At 35.3% G+C, this 17683-nt stretch overlaps 1 protein-coding gene across 2 annotated transcripts in view; it reads left to right on the top strand.

The window, feature by feature from the left end:
* The window catches only part of MTBP (MDM2 binding protein), an 85164-nt gene that overhangs the window by 16463 nt on the left and 51018 nt on the right, over nucleotides 1-17683 (top strand). For both annotated transcript variants that reach the window (XM_046641539.1, XM_046641540.1), the window contains exons 9-11: nucleotides 65-159; nucleotides 1002-1074; nucleotides 5606-5723. In XM_046641539.1, the coding sequence (XP_046497495.1) occupies nucleotides 65-159; nucleotides 1002-1074; nucleotides 5606-5723 (286 nt within the window). The remainder of the gene's footprint in view (nucleotides 1-64; nucleotides 160-1001; nucleotides 1075-5605; nucleotides 5724-17683) is intronic.

Below are 17683 nucleotides of genomic sequence, written 5' to 3'. Positions count from 1 at the left end.
ATTTGTTCACTTTCATTTTATTTATAGTATTTAAAGTATTACCTAATTTTAATTTCTTTTTTAGGTTTTCCATTATTATGGCCCTGCTTTAGAATTTGTGCAGATGATCAAATTATCAGATCTACCCTCCTGCTATATGACAGATATTGAATTTGAGTTGTATCCTTTCGTTTACATGTTCCTTTTAGATTACATTTTCTGTGTCAGGTAGAATATTTCCTGGTACTACTCCACATTTAGGTATTTGACTATGCTGTTTTTTAAAAAAAAAAAAATAATATTCTCTGTCCTTTTCATTGCCATTGTTTTAAGAGAAGTTCTACAATTTGCAAAAAAAAAACCTCTTTCAAGAAGTATTATATTTATGCTTCTAGAAGAAGCAGAAGACTTCTGATATTGCTACTCGTTGAATATGGAGGAGGGAGGGAGAAATGTTAGGAGTCTGTGGAGAACAGGTTACAGTATATAAACTGAGTAATTTATGTGCCTCTGAAATGTTCAGATGTTTCTCTTGTCCTCAGCAGGATGGATACATAAGTGCCAGGCCACTGTATCTTATTATATGTTTTAAGTAAATATGAATGCTATCACATATATCTGCAAATATTCAACATATTTTAAACTCTCTTTTAAGAAAATGTATCTAAGAATTTTTAGAAATACACCTAAGAACAGAACATTTTGTATATAAGGAAATAGTTGTTGGCTGGAAATGGAACACGAGCATAGTGTTGTTGAATTTTTGTTCAGAAGCTATGATTTTATAAATCTCTTGTTCTGATAGTTTATAATAATACTATTCACAGTAGCACTATTGTTGGTATATTTTCAGAATTAGGAAAATAATTATTCTTAAGGAAAGGAGTAATTGTGAATTCCTATGGTTAAAATTTTTCATAAATGGATTTAAGCACCTTGTGAATTGGAGAATCAAACTTATTTTAGGAAGTAGAATTGTTTCACACTTACCATTCTGTCCCTTCTTTAACTCCTTAATACAGAGCGTTGACGAAAAATAACACCAGACAGAATTCCATGTTGCTGTTCGAGCAGATTTCTTCTCTGTGTGTCAAGGTATAGATAGTATTTTTTTTAACTTAACATTAACATTTTTTTAACTTAGCATTAATGTTTTTTTAACTTAACATTTAAGGATGTGTGAAAAAAGGGAATGTCGTTTGTTAATCTGTTTTTGCATGATGATTCGGTTTCTTTAATATAATTTTGGCCCTAATTCATTTTAAGATACTTTGGACTTTTCATAATAACTCCAAAGTCCTCTGCAGACATGAAGTGATATTTTGTTTTTAGAAGAGATTTTCAAAAATAAGCTTCATGATTGGTAATTGCTTTAAAGTTTCAAAACTTTAGAACACAGTAGATTTTGTTAACCTACTCCTTCAACATGTGGTTTCAGTTCTGTGAGAAGATTTTTATATGCTTGCATTGTCTTTTTCATGGTAGGACAGGTGGGTGGAAGTGAGAAAAATCTCTAAAGCTTCACTGAATTATCATTTGTAAGTTTTCAGTTTTTCTTTCTTAATTCTGATGATGTTTACGAGAATTGTAGCTATTTCAGTAGTTACGTATATATATACACATACATACATGTATATAATGATGAGATAAAACTGGTATATTTAAAATAGTTTTTTAACTACAACATAGCAAATTTTAAGTGGAATCACCTATCCAAAGTCAAGTACAGTTTTAATAGGAAAAACTAAAAGTGTGCTTTTCTTTCTAGATATTTGTTCAACTGCTATGTTTCTATGAAAACAATTTTTAGTGTACAAGATATTCATTGGCAATATTTACATAACATTTTCTTAGTGTTTAACAACAAATACACTATTATCAAATAATCCTGCAGGGAGAAAAATGATTATTATAATTATAGTTTCCCCATGACACTATAATCATATCTTGGTTATTCTTCCCTTAGAAACTTAACAAAATAAGGGAAGTACCATTTTGGTGTTAAGATGCTTGGCTATATGGTAGCTTAAAATTTTGACTTTCAAACTTTTTCCCCCATGAAATTAATATTTTGAATATATAAAGAGTATGCTTATTTCTATATGTTAATTAAGAATACATAAGCAAAAAATAATAAATAGCCAAAGTGTTTATTTGATGAAATAGCCTTTGAAGGAATAGCCTGAAGTATATTAGCCTGTGTTTTTATCCTCTAAAGAATACGTAGTATGCTAAATTTTAAAATTTATCTTTTATTATCCAACATGTATCCTACTATGTGCCAGGCACTGTACTAGATAGTGGAGACCCAGTGATGAATTGTACAGATGAAGACTCCATCTTCCTGGAACTTACAGTTTGGTGTGAAAAGTAGAAAATAAATAGTAAGAACTATGAAGAAAATAAGCAGACTAAGATAGAGTAATAGGGTGGAGGACGTGCTTTAAACAGATTGATAAGATCATGCATCTCTACAGAAAGATGCACTTAGAAGTTCTGTGAGGTAGTATAATAATAATTTTTAAGAAGCAGTAACAATAAAAAGTAACTGTTCCAATTTTAACCCAAGTAGCTAAGCAGTTCTCTGTGTAACCCTATCTAGTCACCTAATCTTTTGGGAAATGAGAATATCCTTTGTCATTAATCATCTCACCTATATTATCAAATAAGGGAGGGAAGGGATATGTTAATGGTAGAAAGTCTCATGTCCAAGAGCATGTACTTCAGAGGACTTGAGTTTCAGCCCTAGCCCTGCTACTCGTGGCTTACAGCTTTTTAAATTGTAAACTGGAAATCATAATCCCTGTTTTACTTATTTCAAATTTCAATGAGTTGTAATGAAAATCAAATTGGAGTGTATTTTATAAACTGTAAAGTATGATATAAATGATGGTTTGATGGTTGCTAACTAATTTTTATGTCTTTGAAGTTTATGTGGCCCAAACGATAGACACATATGTGAAACATTTCCTAAAATTTATAAAGCTCTAGATATCCTCTAGATATTTTGAAGATATGATGAACATTTTAGGAATTGGTTTTATAGATCATGTTTCAAGTCAAAATCAGACATATACCTATAATTTGTTTAGCATAGATATAAAGTAATCCTTAATCCATCCATCTAGTTATTGAAGAAGGGCAACACTAATCCTTGAAGCAAGCTAAACTATTGATTTCTATTGATATCATGTTTTCAATTATTTTGTTTTAAATTTGTTGTATTGTCATTTTTATTGCTTCTTGGACAATGACTATAAAATACTAAAATATGCTTTATCAGTAAGGGACACACAAATGGAGCTATATATATGTTTCCACTTTAATGTGGCAAAAGGATAATTTTTGGAAACAGGCATTATATAATTTAGCTAATATGTCACTAAATGTGAAGCAGTTTATTTTTTTACATTGGATCATAATTAGTCTTTCACACTTAAAAAAATAGTTTTGAATTGCACGCTCATTTCTTGAAATAATTCTAGAGCTTTATAACTTGGTTTTCATTTATTTATTCAACAATTTGTCTTCGGTTTTTTTTTTTTTTTTTGGACTGCCTGCTGTGTGCCATGTGCTCATTTCAGGTACCGGAGAGAATAAAGTGGACAAGGCCCCTCCTTGAGATGCTTTCATAGTGCTGAAATTCTAGTGATTTATGTGATCCTGAAACTACTTCTGAGCTTAAAAAAAAGTTTGATTAGCTCCGGAATAAAAATAAAAGCCTTTTAGAGTAAAGCTTATTTTATTAGATTAGAAAAAGACAAGTTAGAATTGTTAGGGAATCATGATATCTATTAATCATATGGCCAGGAAATATTTTGTTTTTGAAGAGGAGAACTTGCAGGGCTAGAAATGTGATTGCCATAGTGCCTGCCTGTTCAGGGCGGGGCGGTTTGCCAACTGAAAAGATGGAGTCAAAGTTTTGAAACTCAGTTTTGAAATGTTATTTGGCTTTTAAATTCTGGAGATGGAATGTTAACCTAAAAGGATGGTCCTCAAATCTGTCAGTATGTCTAATGATTAGTGTATGAGTGAGAATGAGTTATCAAATCCAAGTTTGTTAGGAATGCAGTGTAAGCAATTGATGTATATTTATTTTGTAGGCGAATTATAGCTTTTGGGATTTAGAAATGTTTATTTTTGTACTTATAGCAAATGTTTAACCAAAAATAGGCTGTTTTGAAAATATGACCATTTCCTTGGCTGATGGGTCAGGAGACATTTATATCAGGCTGTAAGTTACGCATTGAACTGCGTTTGGCAGTTCTAAATTGTTAAGCTGTAACTATAACTGTAACAAGCATGTAATTGTTCAGCTATAACTGGGCCCTGATCTGGCATACTCATGTTATAACTTTGTCTACCATTTGGGCCAGATGGTTTTGTCATGCATTTTGGGCTATGAAGTCTTATTTATGCAAGAATGAAAAGCTAGGATTTAGTGTTTAGAAAATTAAACATGTATCTTTTATACTTAATGATTATTTACCATTGCTACATGTTTTTATTTTTAATGTCTAAAGCTTGACTATGTAAAATACATCTACCTTAAAATATAAAAGTTATGTCTATAATAATAAAGAAAAATAAGCCTATCTAATTTCACCTTCATTTTGCTCCTAATATACTTATTTTTATATCTGATATGAATGCATAAGTAAAAATAATAAATAGCAATTAAACTAGCACATTAAAGTATTAATTAACATACTAAGTTATATCTCTTAAATCACATATCTCTTGTAACCCATCCATCTACATAGGACAGTTAAAAGTGATTTTGCATTAGATTGAGATCTGTGGCAAATGCCCTGCCTAAATTTCCCCCTCATTTTTTTTTAAAAAGGTATTTATTGAGATGTGCTGATTGGTGTAGCTTAAACAACAACATTTCTGAAATAACAGGCAAATTACAGCTATTAGAGTTGCAGTTTCTTTTATTCAGTGCTTAATCAAACTGAGAATTTACCTAAATATATTATGGTGGTGTTTGGGGAACAAACATTTAATAAGCATCTGTATGCCCAGTCGTGGGAATACAAAGAAGAATAAGTTGAGTGTGTTCATAAATCAGTCAGAAGCTGCTGTATGCTTTCTTGTGTATAATTCATGGTTTCTCTGCATTTGATACTTATTAGCATTAAATCTGTGATTTCTAGGAACAAAATGTTTGAAATTGCCTTCAGATGTATTCTAATTTTGAAGCCAGAACAATAATCCACCCAGTCAAAAGGTTATAAAATTATGGCTAAATATGACAAAAATCTTTTGATGATAGAATTCCCGGCCTCTTATTAGGTTGCAGATATACAAAGAAATTATACCGACAACCTGAACTTGAAGCAGATATCGTGAATAACAAGGTTTTCAGAGATATATAACTCAGTGGAAAAGGGATGCCTGTAGTTTTGAATCCCTTTCTCTGTTTTTGTCTGTTTTTTGGTGCTTTTTTTTTTGTTAGCAGAGGTGGGCCTTTTTTTTTTTTTTTTTTTTTATAGTGGAGTTGTTGGGAGAGAGCATTACTAAATACATGTGATATACATGAAATGAGTGGAAAATTGCCAGATGACACTATTTAAGGATTAATCCCAGTGTGCAGTCACTAAAAATGTGTTGTTTTATCCAGGTTGGTGCTCTTTTTGTATTGCCATGTACCATTAGTAACATACTTATTCCACCTCCCAACCAACTCAGTTCAAGAAAATGGAAGGAATATATAGCTAAAAAGCCTAAGATGATCAGCGGTAAGTAGTAAATGTTTAAGTTGTTTTAATGGTGCGACGTAGATAATGTATTTATCAAATTTGAAATGGGGACAACATTTCTTTATGAGAAAATAATATTTATTATTACTTATTAAAAAGGACCCACATCATTTTAACATTTTTTTATCATCTCTAACAACCTACTATCACATAAAGTATATACAATCTTATTTATTCAAAAAGTATCAGTGACCTAAAGGCAGAACTTTTGGTTAATTAGATAGCTAATTATATTGAGCATGGGTTTCTTAGAGACATTTGAGGAATAAAATTTGTGAAAATAAAGTGGTTAATTTATTATATGGTACATTAAAAAAACAAACTTATGATTATAATTTTCTAAAGAAATTAATGGAACTTATTTAGCAGCTTCATTGTATGCTATGCAAGTGTTCTAAGTACTTTAGAAATACTGATTCATTTAATTTTTATGATAACCCTATAATCATATTTTTATACCCATTGAATAGATGAAGAAGTTGGGGCTTGCAGAATTTACGGTGCTATTAACTGGCAGAATCTTGGTTCAAATCCTGGCCCTGCCAGTTAATAGCTCTGTAACTTCCTAAGGTTGTGAACCCAGGTGCTGTGCTCTTACCCCCTGCAATGTATTGCCTCCCTTATAATCTGTTACATTCAGGATGTTGTTATAGAAATGAAATCCTAATTTCTGTTATAAAATCAGATTATTTAGATCCTGCCCCAGTGGCCTAGTGTTTAAGTTCAGTGTGCTGCTTGTTGGCAGCCCAGGTTCGGTCCCTGGGCATGGACCTATACCACTCATCTGTGGGTGGCCATTCTATGGTGGCAGCTCACATACAAAAAGAGGAAGATTGGCAACAGATGTTAGCTCTGGGCGAATCTTCCTCAGGGAAAAAAAAAAATCAGATTATTTAGATCCAAACTCTTGGGGCTGGCCTAGTGCCGCAGCAGTGAAGTTTGCACGTTCCGCTTCGGTGGCCTGGGGTTTGCCAGTTCAAATCCTGGGTGCGGACATACACACCGCTTGTCAAGCCATGCTGTGGCAGGCATCCCACATATAACATAAAAAAATAAATCCAAACTCATTTCATGAGGTAATTGTAGCTCAAAATGTTAAAATTACCTGCCCAAAGTTACATAGCCAAAGTGTGCTATTTCATACTTTTTTTTTTTTCAATTGGGCAATTATTTGTTTAATTATTTTTGAGCTTATAGTTAGGTTCTGTGACCTATGATATGATGGGACTAAGAATTGGATCTGAAACATATCTACCCGGATCGTTCTAGAAGAAATCTCTAGAAATACTCCAGAGCAGTAGAATTCTGAAGGAAACAATTTTAAAATTAGCAGTTTACACAGTACTATACAGGAAATAGATGAGAGACTGAAATCTATTTTAGCAAATGTTGAATTCAAAAAGCAGGTGATATGTCCGTGGAAATTTAAATCTAGCGTTTGAAATTTAGATCTGTTCTCTCTAGAGAGTGGTCAGGGCTGGAGGTTTAGATTTAGATTTTACCAGCTGTTTTGTTTATTTTGTAACAAACCACCCTAAAACTAAGTGGCTTTAAAGTGGCACTTTATTTGCTCATAGTTCTGCAATTTGAGCTGGGTTCAGCTGGGTGGTTCTCTGCCAGTCTCCCCTGTGGTCACTGATGTCGCTGCATTGAGCTGGTGGACTCTTGGGAGGTTGGGCTCTGCAGGGATGCAGGGACAGCTGTCTGTCTCTCTCCACTAGTCTCAGAGGCTTCTCCTTGCCACACGGTTTCTTTATATGATCTCTGTAGCAGGTCAGCTGGAATTTTTACACGGTGGCTCATGACTCCAAGACGTACAAAAGTTTAAGCTGCCAGGACCTTTTAAGGCTTAGTCTCAAAACTGGCCCAGTGTCACTTCTACTGTATTCTGTTGTTTAAAGCTACTCACAAGAATGACCCAAATTCAAGAGGGAGGTGACAATACAAGGATGTAAATACCGGAAAGCCACCGAAGTAAATACAGCCGTGGCTGTATACAGGTAATAGTTGAAGGTTTAGGAGTAGTTGGAGAAACCATGTAGACAGTATGACTAGAGAAGAGAGCTAAGGAGAAGGTCTTTAGAAATACCTGAATTTAAGATAAAAGTGGAGGAAAAGTCAGGAAATGAGATTTAATAAATGGTAAATGGTTGGAAGACCCTGGAGGGTTATAATCCTTAACATCAAAATCAGAATGAAAAGATAGAGAGTATTGGTGCAAGGTGTCAGAAATAAAGGGGAATCAAACTGGCTCCTTCCATTTGAGGAAGTAGATGCATGGTCCTTTTCTTTGTGAAATTTATAGTCAAGTGAGGAAGGCAATTTGAAAAATCATTATAAATCTAATCTGTTAAGCTGACAGTGTGAAGATGAAGTGGAGGATACTTCCAGAGTGTATGACCTAACAGCCTTAAGAGTCAGGAGGGCTTCCTGGAGGAAGAGACATTGTTAATATAGCTTATTGCACTGTACTGGTACATGAGGAAGCGCAACTTTAACCCTTTTCATCTCACAGGGGATAAGTGTCTACCTGGTGATTTTGGCAAATGCTAAAACAAAATCAGAAATAGATTTGCTGGGTGGCAATAGAGTCAGTTGCACTTATACTACATGAAATCATGGGATATTATTTATCCATTTCTCAACATGACCTATGTTTAAGACTTGTGAATATGAATTGAATATTAACATTTTCTAACTAAACCTGAGTATATTCTGGACAGCCCATTATTTATTTTTCCTCTTCTAACTTTTTCCAAAGTAATTTTTTGATTTAGAATTTACTCTTAACTTGGGTGGGTTTTTTTTTTTCGTGATTTTCATTGCAACTTTAAGAAAATACTTCACTGTGTGGCTTGATTAGATTTTTTTAAATTATCACCTCTTGAAATTTGAGGATTAATGTTGGTAACTTCTGAATAATAATAAGACACATATCACATGACAATCTTCGAAGCCAGATTGTTGATTACTGATTAGGCAGTATCATTAAGAGCTGATTAAACTGACACTTTACAGTATTTTTTTTTTTATCTTAGAAGTAGAAACAATCAAGTTGGACAGTTGATTATTAAGTTCTCTTCTACCCGTAACCCTTTCTGTAGTGGCAATTCTTTATTTGTCCTGTTGGCAGAACTTTTGTAAAAAAGAGTAGCCAAGTTTTAGTTAGTGTAAAAGTTTTTTTTTTTTTTTTTTTTAAAGATTGGCACCTTGGCTAACAACTGTTGCCAATCTTCTTTTTTTTTTTTTTTTTCTGCTTTATCTCCCCAAACCCCCCACCCTGTACCTAGTTGTATATCTTAGTTGCAGGTTCTTCTAGTTGTGGGATGTGGGACGCCACTTCAACGTGGCCTGACGAGCGGTGCCATGTCCGCGCCCAGGATCCGAACCCTGGGCCGCCGCAGCGGAGCGCGCAAACTTAACCACTCGGCCATGGAGCCGGCCCCAGTGTAAAAGTTTTAATAGCTCTTTTTTTTTTTCTGTGTGTGTGTGTGTGTGTGTGTGTGTGTGTGTGTGCGTGTGAGCAAGTAACCAGTTATTTAATAAGAAGTATTTCTAGAGAGACAAAAAAGAAAATAAGGTTAATGGTGGGAGCAAATCATAAACCACTTTCTGAGCCCAGGCAGCAGCCAGTCAAAAAGATTCTTAGCTGTCAGAGTCAAAGGATTTTTTGCAGTTTCAAGTGTCTCTGATGATGTCATCGGGTGTTTAGGTATCCTTCTGTGTGGCTTACACAGCAGCAGACGTGAGTCTCTCTTACATCTGTGTCTAGTCTTCCGGCTTCAGTTTGCAAGGCTTCAGGAAGAAGGCAGGTTCAGTTCTCAGTGATTCCAGGTAGGATTGCTGGAATCCCTGTAAACAAGGTACCAGACCAATATTTCCAAGTAGCTTTATTCCAGAAAGTCTTATTCCTCAAAAGCTGTCATCATATCTGAGCCTGTATGTTTTTCTCAAATATGACATTCCAGTCAAAGCCTCGGTAATATAACCAACGTTTCTAAATGTGTCAGTTCTGGAGTCTGGGAAGTCCAAGATCAGGATGCCAGAAGAGTCAGATGAGGGCTCCCTTGCGGGTTGCAGGCTTCTCCTTGTTTCCTCACATGGTGGAGGGGCTAATAGCTCTTACATAGGAAGACTTCATATCCCATTCATAACGCCACTACCACTCGCCTCTCTCGCTATGCCAGGTAAGATATCAACTATCAGATCAGCCTCCTAAATCAAAACTCTGTTCCCTATAACCGACTGAATCATGCCCAGCTGTTCTCTGCTGTTGCCCTGCGTGCCCCTGTCCTCCAAACTAACTTTGTACTGGTTCCTAACACTATTCCCTGATTTTATTCCGTTATGATCTTGTTAGTCAGTCAGTCAGTCATACTTTTCATTCATGTTTTTGAAGGTTGAGTAGCTACTGTGTAGTAGTGATGAGCAAGACAGACTTGGCTCCTCCTCTCCTGGAATTTATACCATAACATAGAAAATAGATATTGAGAAGTAACTCTAAGTCTTATTATGATATTCTATTCGGTAACAAGCAACTGAAAGCAATCCCCAAGAGATGTTATGTGAAAAAAGCAAGGTGTGCAAAGGTGATTATGCTACCATTTCTGGTAAAAACAACACCTCAGGGTGTGTGTAGGTAAGCATTTATACATATTTGTTTGTATATGCATTAAATATTCAGTTTTTCAACAGAGTTTTTGTTGGGCACCTACAATATACTAGGCACTGTTCTACATGCTGGACCAGCAGTAAACGGAACAAAGTCCTCCTTGGGGAACTTCCGTGACAGTGGAGCTAACAGGTTTGGTTCTCCTCCAGATAGCCATATAGCTGTGTCTCTCGATTTGAGGGGGAGCTTTTACTCCCAAGTCTTGTTCTCACTCAGGACCTAATTTGCCATCCCACCTAAATTGTGAATAGACACTTCTCATGACGTTATATCCATCTTCCCAGGTTTATTAGTACTTATCACTATCTAGTATCCATCTTCCCAGGTTTATTAGTACTTATCACTATCTAGTATACCAATGTATATCTGTTTCTCACTAGAAGTGAGAAGAGACAAGATGAAATTTTTTACTTTTATTCACTGGTTTATTCTCAATGCCTGAAACAGTGCCTGGCATCTAATAAGTACTCAAAAATATTTGTTAAATAACAAGTTCCAGATAGTAATAACTGCTCTCTGGGAAAGTGAAAAAAGACTGTCCATGCAGTTTGAACCAAAATTCATGCCCCAGTTTTTATCAGTTCCTTAGATTTAGAATATTATCCCTTGATGAAATAAAATACTACACGTGTTAGTTTGAACCATATGGTATTGCTGTATTTGTATATCAAAAATTGTTAAATATCGGCAATTTCATTTAGTTTGACCTAAAATAGAAGAACAATACCCCATTTGAAGTATGCTTAAATTAAGAGTAGCAAGAGAATGATTTTTAAAACTGACTTTCAGTGAAATACCCAGAAAGTATTTTGATACTGGGAAAAACACAAAAGAACTATATGAATGAATGCAATTAACTAAACTCTATTACATTTCTGAAGAAAGGCTTCTATATTTAAAACTTGTATTCGAAAGCCAGTTGTATAATGAAAAGTGCCTGCCTCACTATATGGTCACAGAGAAGTTTTATGAGATTATCAAAAAATTGGATGTTGATCATTGCCTAACCTTAAGTTACAAATGAAAAAGCTAAGGTACAGAGAAATCAAGGAACTTCTCTAATGATGTCACAGGGTTAAATCAGAATTTTTACTCAAGTCTGGATGCATCTGTCTACAGGCATCCATGATAATTTTACGATCCAGAGTTCTACTGTTGCCTCATTTTTTTTTTAATTGTAATTCTTTTGAAAGGAAAGATTTTAAAGGTACTCTTGGAAAAAAAAAAATCTGTCTTATTTTTTTGTTGCCAGATAATTCTTCTAATAATAGTATTTTTAAAAGGACTAGACTAATAAGGACTGATGAAATGTTTTGACTTGATGAAGCATGATCTGCCTTCTTCATACTCAAATCAGTTTAATAAAAGTGTTTTGAAATAGTGAGCTGGAACTAATAAGGTTAAAATGATGCAGCATAACTGATCTATAAATAATTTCCATCTTGAGAAAAGGTAAAGGACTCTGATAAAGATTTTGAAACAGATTTCAGTGGCAGAGACAAAGTATTCTTTCAGTCAGCAAATGTTTATTGTGTGCCTGCTGTGTTCAGGGCGTTATTTGGGGTGCTAGGAATTTGATGGTGAACACTCAACCACTTTTACTGTACTGACTTGTATTGAGCACATCTCTCAACATACTCGTTCTCTTCAAGCACGTGTGGAACATTCTTCACAATAGACCATGTTAGGCCATTCGGTGAGGCTCAATAAATTTAAAAGGATAGGAATAGTACACAGTATGTTCTCCAATTACAGTGGAATTCAATTAGAAATCAACAACAGAAAGAAATCCAAGAAGTACTTTAAATATAATTAAGTGTCAGACTTCTAAATAACCCATAGGTCGAAGAATAAATCAAAGGAGACATTGCAAAGTAGTTTTAACTGAATGAAACAAAAACAAAGCATCAAATTTATGGAAAGACCCTACAGCAGTACTAAGAAGATCTTAAATGTTTATCTTAGAATGGAAGAAAGATCTAAAATTGATAGTCTAAACATGAACCTCAAGAAGCTAGAAGAATAAATTCAAGTTGAGTAGAAGGAAGGAAATTAGACTAGAGATCAATGAATAAAATACTGAGGACTATATCTAACAAAAGAAGTGCAAAACATTACTGAGTGTCATTAAAGAAGATATAAGTAAATGGAGAGATACACCATGTTCATAGATTGGAAAACTCAGTATTATTAAGATGGCTTTTGGGGCTGGCCCAGTGGCACAGCTGTTAAGTTCACACATTCTGCTTCTTGGCAGCCGGGGATTCACCGATTCAGATCCCGGGCGTGGACATGGCACCACTTGGCAAAAGCCATGCTGTGGTAGGTGTCCCACATATAAAGCAGAGGAAGATGGGCACGGATTGTAGTTCAGGGCCAGTCTTCCTCAGCAAAAAGAGGAGGATTGGCAGCAGTTAGTTCAGGGCTAATCTTCCTCAAAAAAAAAAAAAAGATGGCTCTTCTCTCTAAATTGACCTATAGATTCAATCTGATCTCTAACAAAATTTCAGGAAGACTTTTCATAGAAATTGACAAGCTGATACTGAATTTATATGAAATTGCAAAGGACCCAGGACAGCCAAAACAATTTTTAAATGGAAGAACTTTTGAGAACTTACACTACCTGATTCACAACTTAACTATAAAACCACAGTAATTAAGAGCGTATGTTATAGGACTAAGAATACACATTTGTCAGTGAAACAGAATAGAGACAAAGATACCAATGGGAAGAGGATAGTCTCTTTAACACAGTTCTGGAAGAGTTTTATATCCGTATGTAAAAATTATGTTTTTTGAACTTTTAAAGATTTTATTTTTTTCTTTTTCTCCCCAAAGCTCTCCGGTACATAGTTGTATATTCTTCGTTGTGGGTCCTTTCAGTAGTGGCATGTGGGATGCCGCCTCAACGTGGCTCAATGAGCGGTGCCATGTCCTCACCCAGGATTTGAACTGACAAAACATTGGGCCGCCTGCAGTGGAGTGCGAGAACTTAACCACTCGGCTACGGGGCCGGCCCCTGTTTTTTAAACTTTTATATAAAAATTAACTCAAAATGGATCATATGCTTATATGTAAGCACTAAAACTACAAAAACTCTGTAAGAAAACATACACCAAAAGGACAATCTGAAAATTAAAAAAAAAAACAAATTCACTAAAATTAAAAATGTCCACTTTTTGAAAAACACTATAAGAAAAATTTTTTATAGGCTCCTGACTAAGAGAAAATAGTTCCAATCATATATCTGACAGATATACAAAAAATTCTTACAACCCAGCAATAAGGAGACAACTCAATAAGTGGGTAAGAGACTTGAATAGACATTTCACTCAAGATACATAAATAACTAATAAAACAGATGAAAGATGCTCAACAGCATTGGTCTTTTGGGAAAGGCAAATTAAAACCACAATGCAGTTCTGTAATACACTCACTAGAATGGCTGTTATTTAAAACAGTGACTATCAAATGCTGTTGAGGATGTGGAGAAACTGCAAATTTCGCACATTTTTTTCTTTATTTTTGAGGAAGATTAGCCCTGAGCTAACATCCGCCACCACTCCTCTTCTTTTTGCTGAGGAAGATTGACCCTGAGCTAACACCTGTGCCCATTTTCCTCTACTTTATATGTGGGACACCTGCTGCAGCATAGCTTGATAAGTGGTGCCAAGGTCTGTGCCCGGGATCTGAACCAGTGAACCCTGGGCTGCCAAAGTGGAGCGTGCGAACTTAACTGTTACGCCACTGGGCCAGCCCCGGATCTCACACATTGTTGATGGGCTGTGAAATGGGACAGATACAATGGAAAACAGTTTGTCAGTTCAACTTACACTTAACTTTACAACTCAGTATTTCCATTCCTACGTATTTATCCAGGAGAAATGAGAATGTATGTTCACACAAACTCTCGCAGACAACTGTTTATCAAAGCAGTATTCATAATAGCTGAGAATTGGAAACTATGTGAATATCCATCAACTGGTGAATAAACTGTTTGTCCATACACTGTAATACTCCTCCACAGTAAAAAGGCATGAAAATTTTGGGTGTATCTAAATATGCTAAGCTGATAAAGTCAGGCTTAAAAGACTATTTATTTACATGGTTTTATTGATACGAAATTTCTATAAAAGGCAAAAGGACCAGAAAGCAGATTAATGGTTGCCCGAGGCATGAGTAGGAGGGGAGATTGACTGCAAAGAGATAATGGAAATTTTCCAAAACTGGATTATAGTGATGGATGCACAATTGTATAGTTTCCTTAAAGTAATCAAACTTAGACTTTGATATATGTTGGTACACGTTACTGCACAAAATTGGGGTTCTCTTGCCAAATGCACATAAAAAACCAATTATTATGGCATCAGCTTTTGGGAAAAGATATGTAGCTTTATTTTTTGAGATTGGTCTGCAAGGAGACAGGGGGCATGTGCCGTCAGATCTGTCTCCCTGATTCAGGATTTGGGGCCCAATTTATGGGATGGAGGGTGGGTCGATCTGAAGTGTGGAGATAGATGACTGGAGGTAGGGAGAAGTGAGGTAATTGACGATCTGCACAAGCGTAGTCAAGCTTCAGGGCTCTTCATAGGACGCATGTTCACAAGAGGGCAGCGTTACCATGATCCGAGGGTAGAGTTTTGAGCTCCGTGATGTCCAAAAGGTCACTTATCAAGCATTTGTGCAGGCCCAGTTGATGGGTTGGAGGTCTCAACCAGCCTGAACTGGACGAGGGGTCTCAGTTCCTGAAAGACAACTCTTAATTACTCTATTGATAAAATAGGGTCAGTTGAACTGGTCCTGCAGGGCCTGCGGTTTCATACACATGTAGATAGTTACGTAAGTTATATCTCATTAAAACTTCTTTTGTAAGAATCAGCTGATGGCCCTTGGACCTAAATGCAGAATTTTGTTTCTCCCCCTAGTTCAGTGATTCTTCACACCAGCTCACATTAGAATCCCCTTGACAGTTAAAAAAAGGAAAGAAAGGAAGTCAGTCAAGCTGGGCCCGACCTGAGAACAATTAAATCCAAACCTGTGGGGAGGAAACTGGGGCATCAGTAGTTTGTAAAAGCACCAAGTGTTTCAAATGTGCATCCGGGAGAGACCCTCTGCCCTAGGTGTGCTCCCTTCACCCTGAGCTCGAGAGCCACTGGTACTGACCAGAGTCCTTCAGATGCTTTGAGGCAGAAGAAGGATTAAGAAGCACTATTTGAGGCCTTGAATTCCTTGGCTAGAAAACCAGGATGATAATACTTGCCTAGTGTATCTCAAAAACTTGTTTGAATCACAGTTGGTAATGAATGTAAACACTTTGTAAACACTGCAGTAGCTTTTTGTCATTCTGTCCCATCTTAAATACTTTGTATGTCTGTGGAACAATAAAGAGATCGTTGTTGTTCGTGATAAGGAGTAAGATCTTGAAATATCTTCTGAGTAGCTTCTCTAGTCATTGTAGCTTTCAAATTGTGTGTTTTACTTATGTTCTAACAAGGAAATGTGTACAGTTTATGATCCTAATATTATTTGTTTGACATAGTTATGGTGGAACTTATAAATCCTGCACTTTTGGAATCTTCACAGTAGAAGGCTTCATACACATGTTCAACTGTGTAGAGGTGTCATTTCTGAAACAATTTTAGATTCTTTCTAGAATTGAACCAGGGCATTTTCTGGTACAGTCTTAGTGGCAGCTGAGTTTTCCGCTAAATTGTTCAAAGCTTGTTCTGATGAATAAGATGGGGGATCAAGCTAGACAATACATTTTTTGGAAATGCTTTATGAATATAAAGCAATGAGATTGATTTTATTTTTCTTGTGATTCCCCAGCTGACCCTAAGGACCATTTCAAAATTTGAGTCTAGAATTGTTTGAACAGTGATTATCGTTGTTGGAAAATGTGTAGTCTTCTAAAAGGACTGCGTTGGAGACTGGATTCTATTTTGTTTTTAGCATTTTTAACATGATTATCAAAATAATTGGCTATATTATTTTGTCATTTCTTAAGGAATATATAGAGTGCTTGTCAATAAGTCAGAATATTCACTTACCTGGAATATCCTGTTCCCCTAATCATGCTGGGATATTTTTCATTGTATCATGTGGAATATTATTTCCCCTTTGCATTAACATGCTTTTGTTTTTGTATTGTTGAACTGTTTAAAAAAGGGGGTCATGGTTGTTACAGGGTTTTAAGAACCACTGAGAAGCTTATTGATATAAAATATGACTTGATTTTTACTGTACTAGAATTTTGTTTGCTAATGAAACTAATAATGATAAGTCTCTTCATTATCATTTATATGTTATTTGTAAAATTTGGTACAACTAAAGGGTGCTTGTAGTTTCTGCTTCTCCCATTTTACCTGTAGAGTAGATCCAAAATAGATGTTTGTTTCTGGTGGAGAGGGGGCATGTAAGCCAATCAATCTCTTATAAGTTGATAGTATAAAAATAACAGGTGAAAACAGAGAGAAATTTTCTGTTGTAATCATTTTCCCTTATTTCTTTAAGAACTATGAGAATTGAATAACTATGCTAATTGTAAATCTGTTATTCTCTGTGGTATTTATGTAAAAGTTATTTAATAAGTCTTCAATTAACACCTGCCACATCTGGAACAAGGTTTTTAAAGGACTGCATAGTCCTTATGGTTAGGGGAGTTCTTTAAAATGAATATTTTTCTTTAGAGGACAATAAGGTGGTTGTAATTCCAGGCCTTAGTGATTGAAGTGCTAATAATGGGGATGGCATTTAAAGTCAGTGTGGAGAGGACCTCATGGGTTGAGGACACACACAGAACTTGAATTGCCAAAGTGCTAAATTGGCCAATGAATTAAGGTCACTGTGACTCTTGGCCCACCTGAGTTTCAAATGCAACTGGTAACAACAAATGTTTTTCCTTTCTAATAACTTTTATTTAAATTCTTTTTGTTAAGACTAATATTTTTGAGCAGGATTAACGTCTCCATTGCAAACTAACAGCAAAAATTCTCTTTTGAACTTCATGGTTGTTTTGGGGAATAGGGTTAACTCACAGTATGTTCATATTGGGGAAGTAGACTGTTGTAATGAAATTACAGTAGGGTGTTTTCTTAGCATATATATATATACACACACACACCACATATATATATACCCAACATGTATACATCTATATTATGTACATATATATCACAAATGCTAAGAACTGTTTTTGTGAGCAGAACCTTACATTCCTAAGATAATTTTAAATTGTGGAAACTCAGCTTTATTGAGATATAATTTA

Source organism: Equus quagga, chromosome 16 (assembly GCF_021613505.1).
Source record: "Equus quagga isolate Etosha38 chromosome 16, UCLA_HA_Equagga_1.0, whole genome shotgun sequence".
Classification (NCBI taxonomy): Eukaryota; Metazoa; Chordata; class Mammalia; order Perissodactyla; family Equidae; genus Equus; species Equus quagga.
Note: the sequence above shows the minus strand (reverse complement) of the source record. Positions and strands in the feature narration are given on the sequence as shown.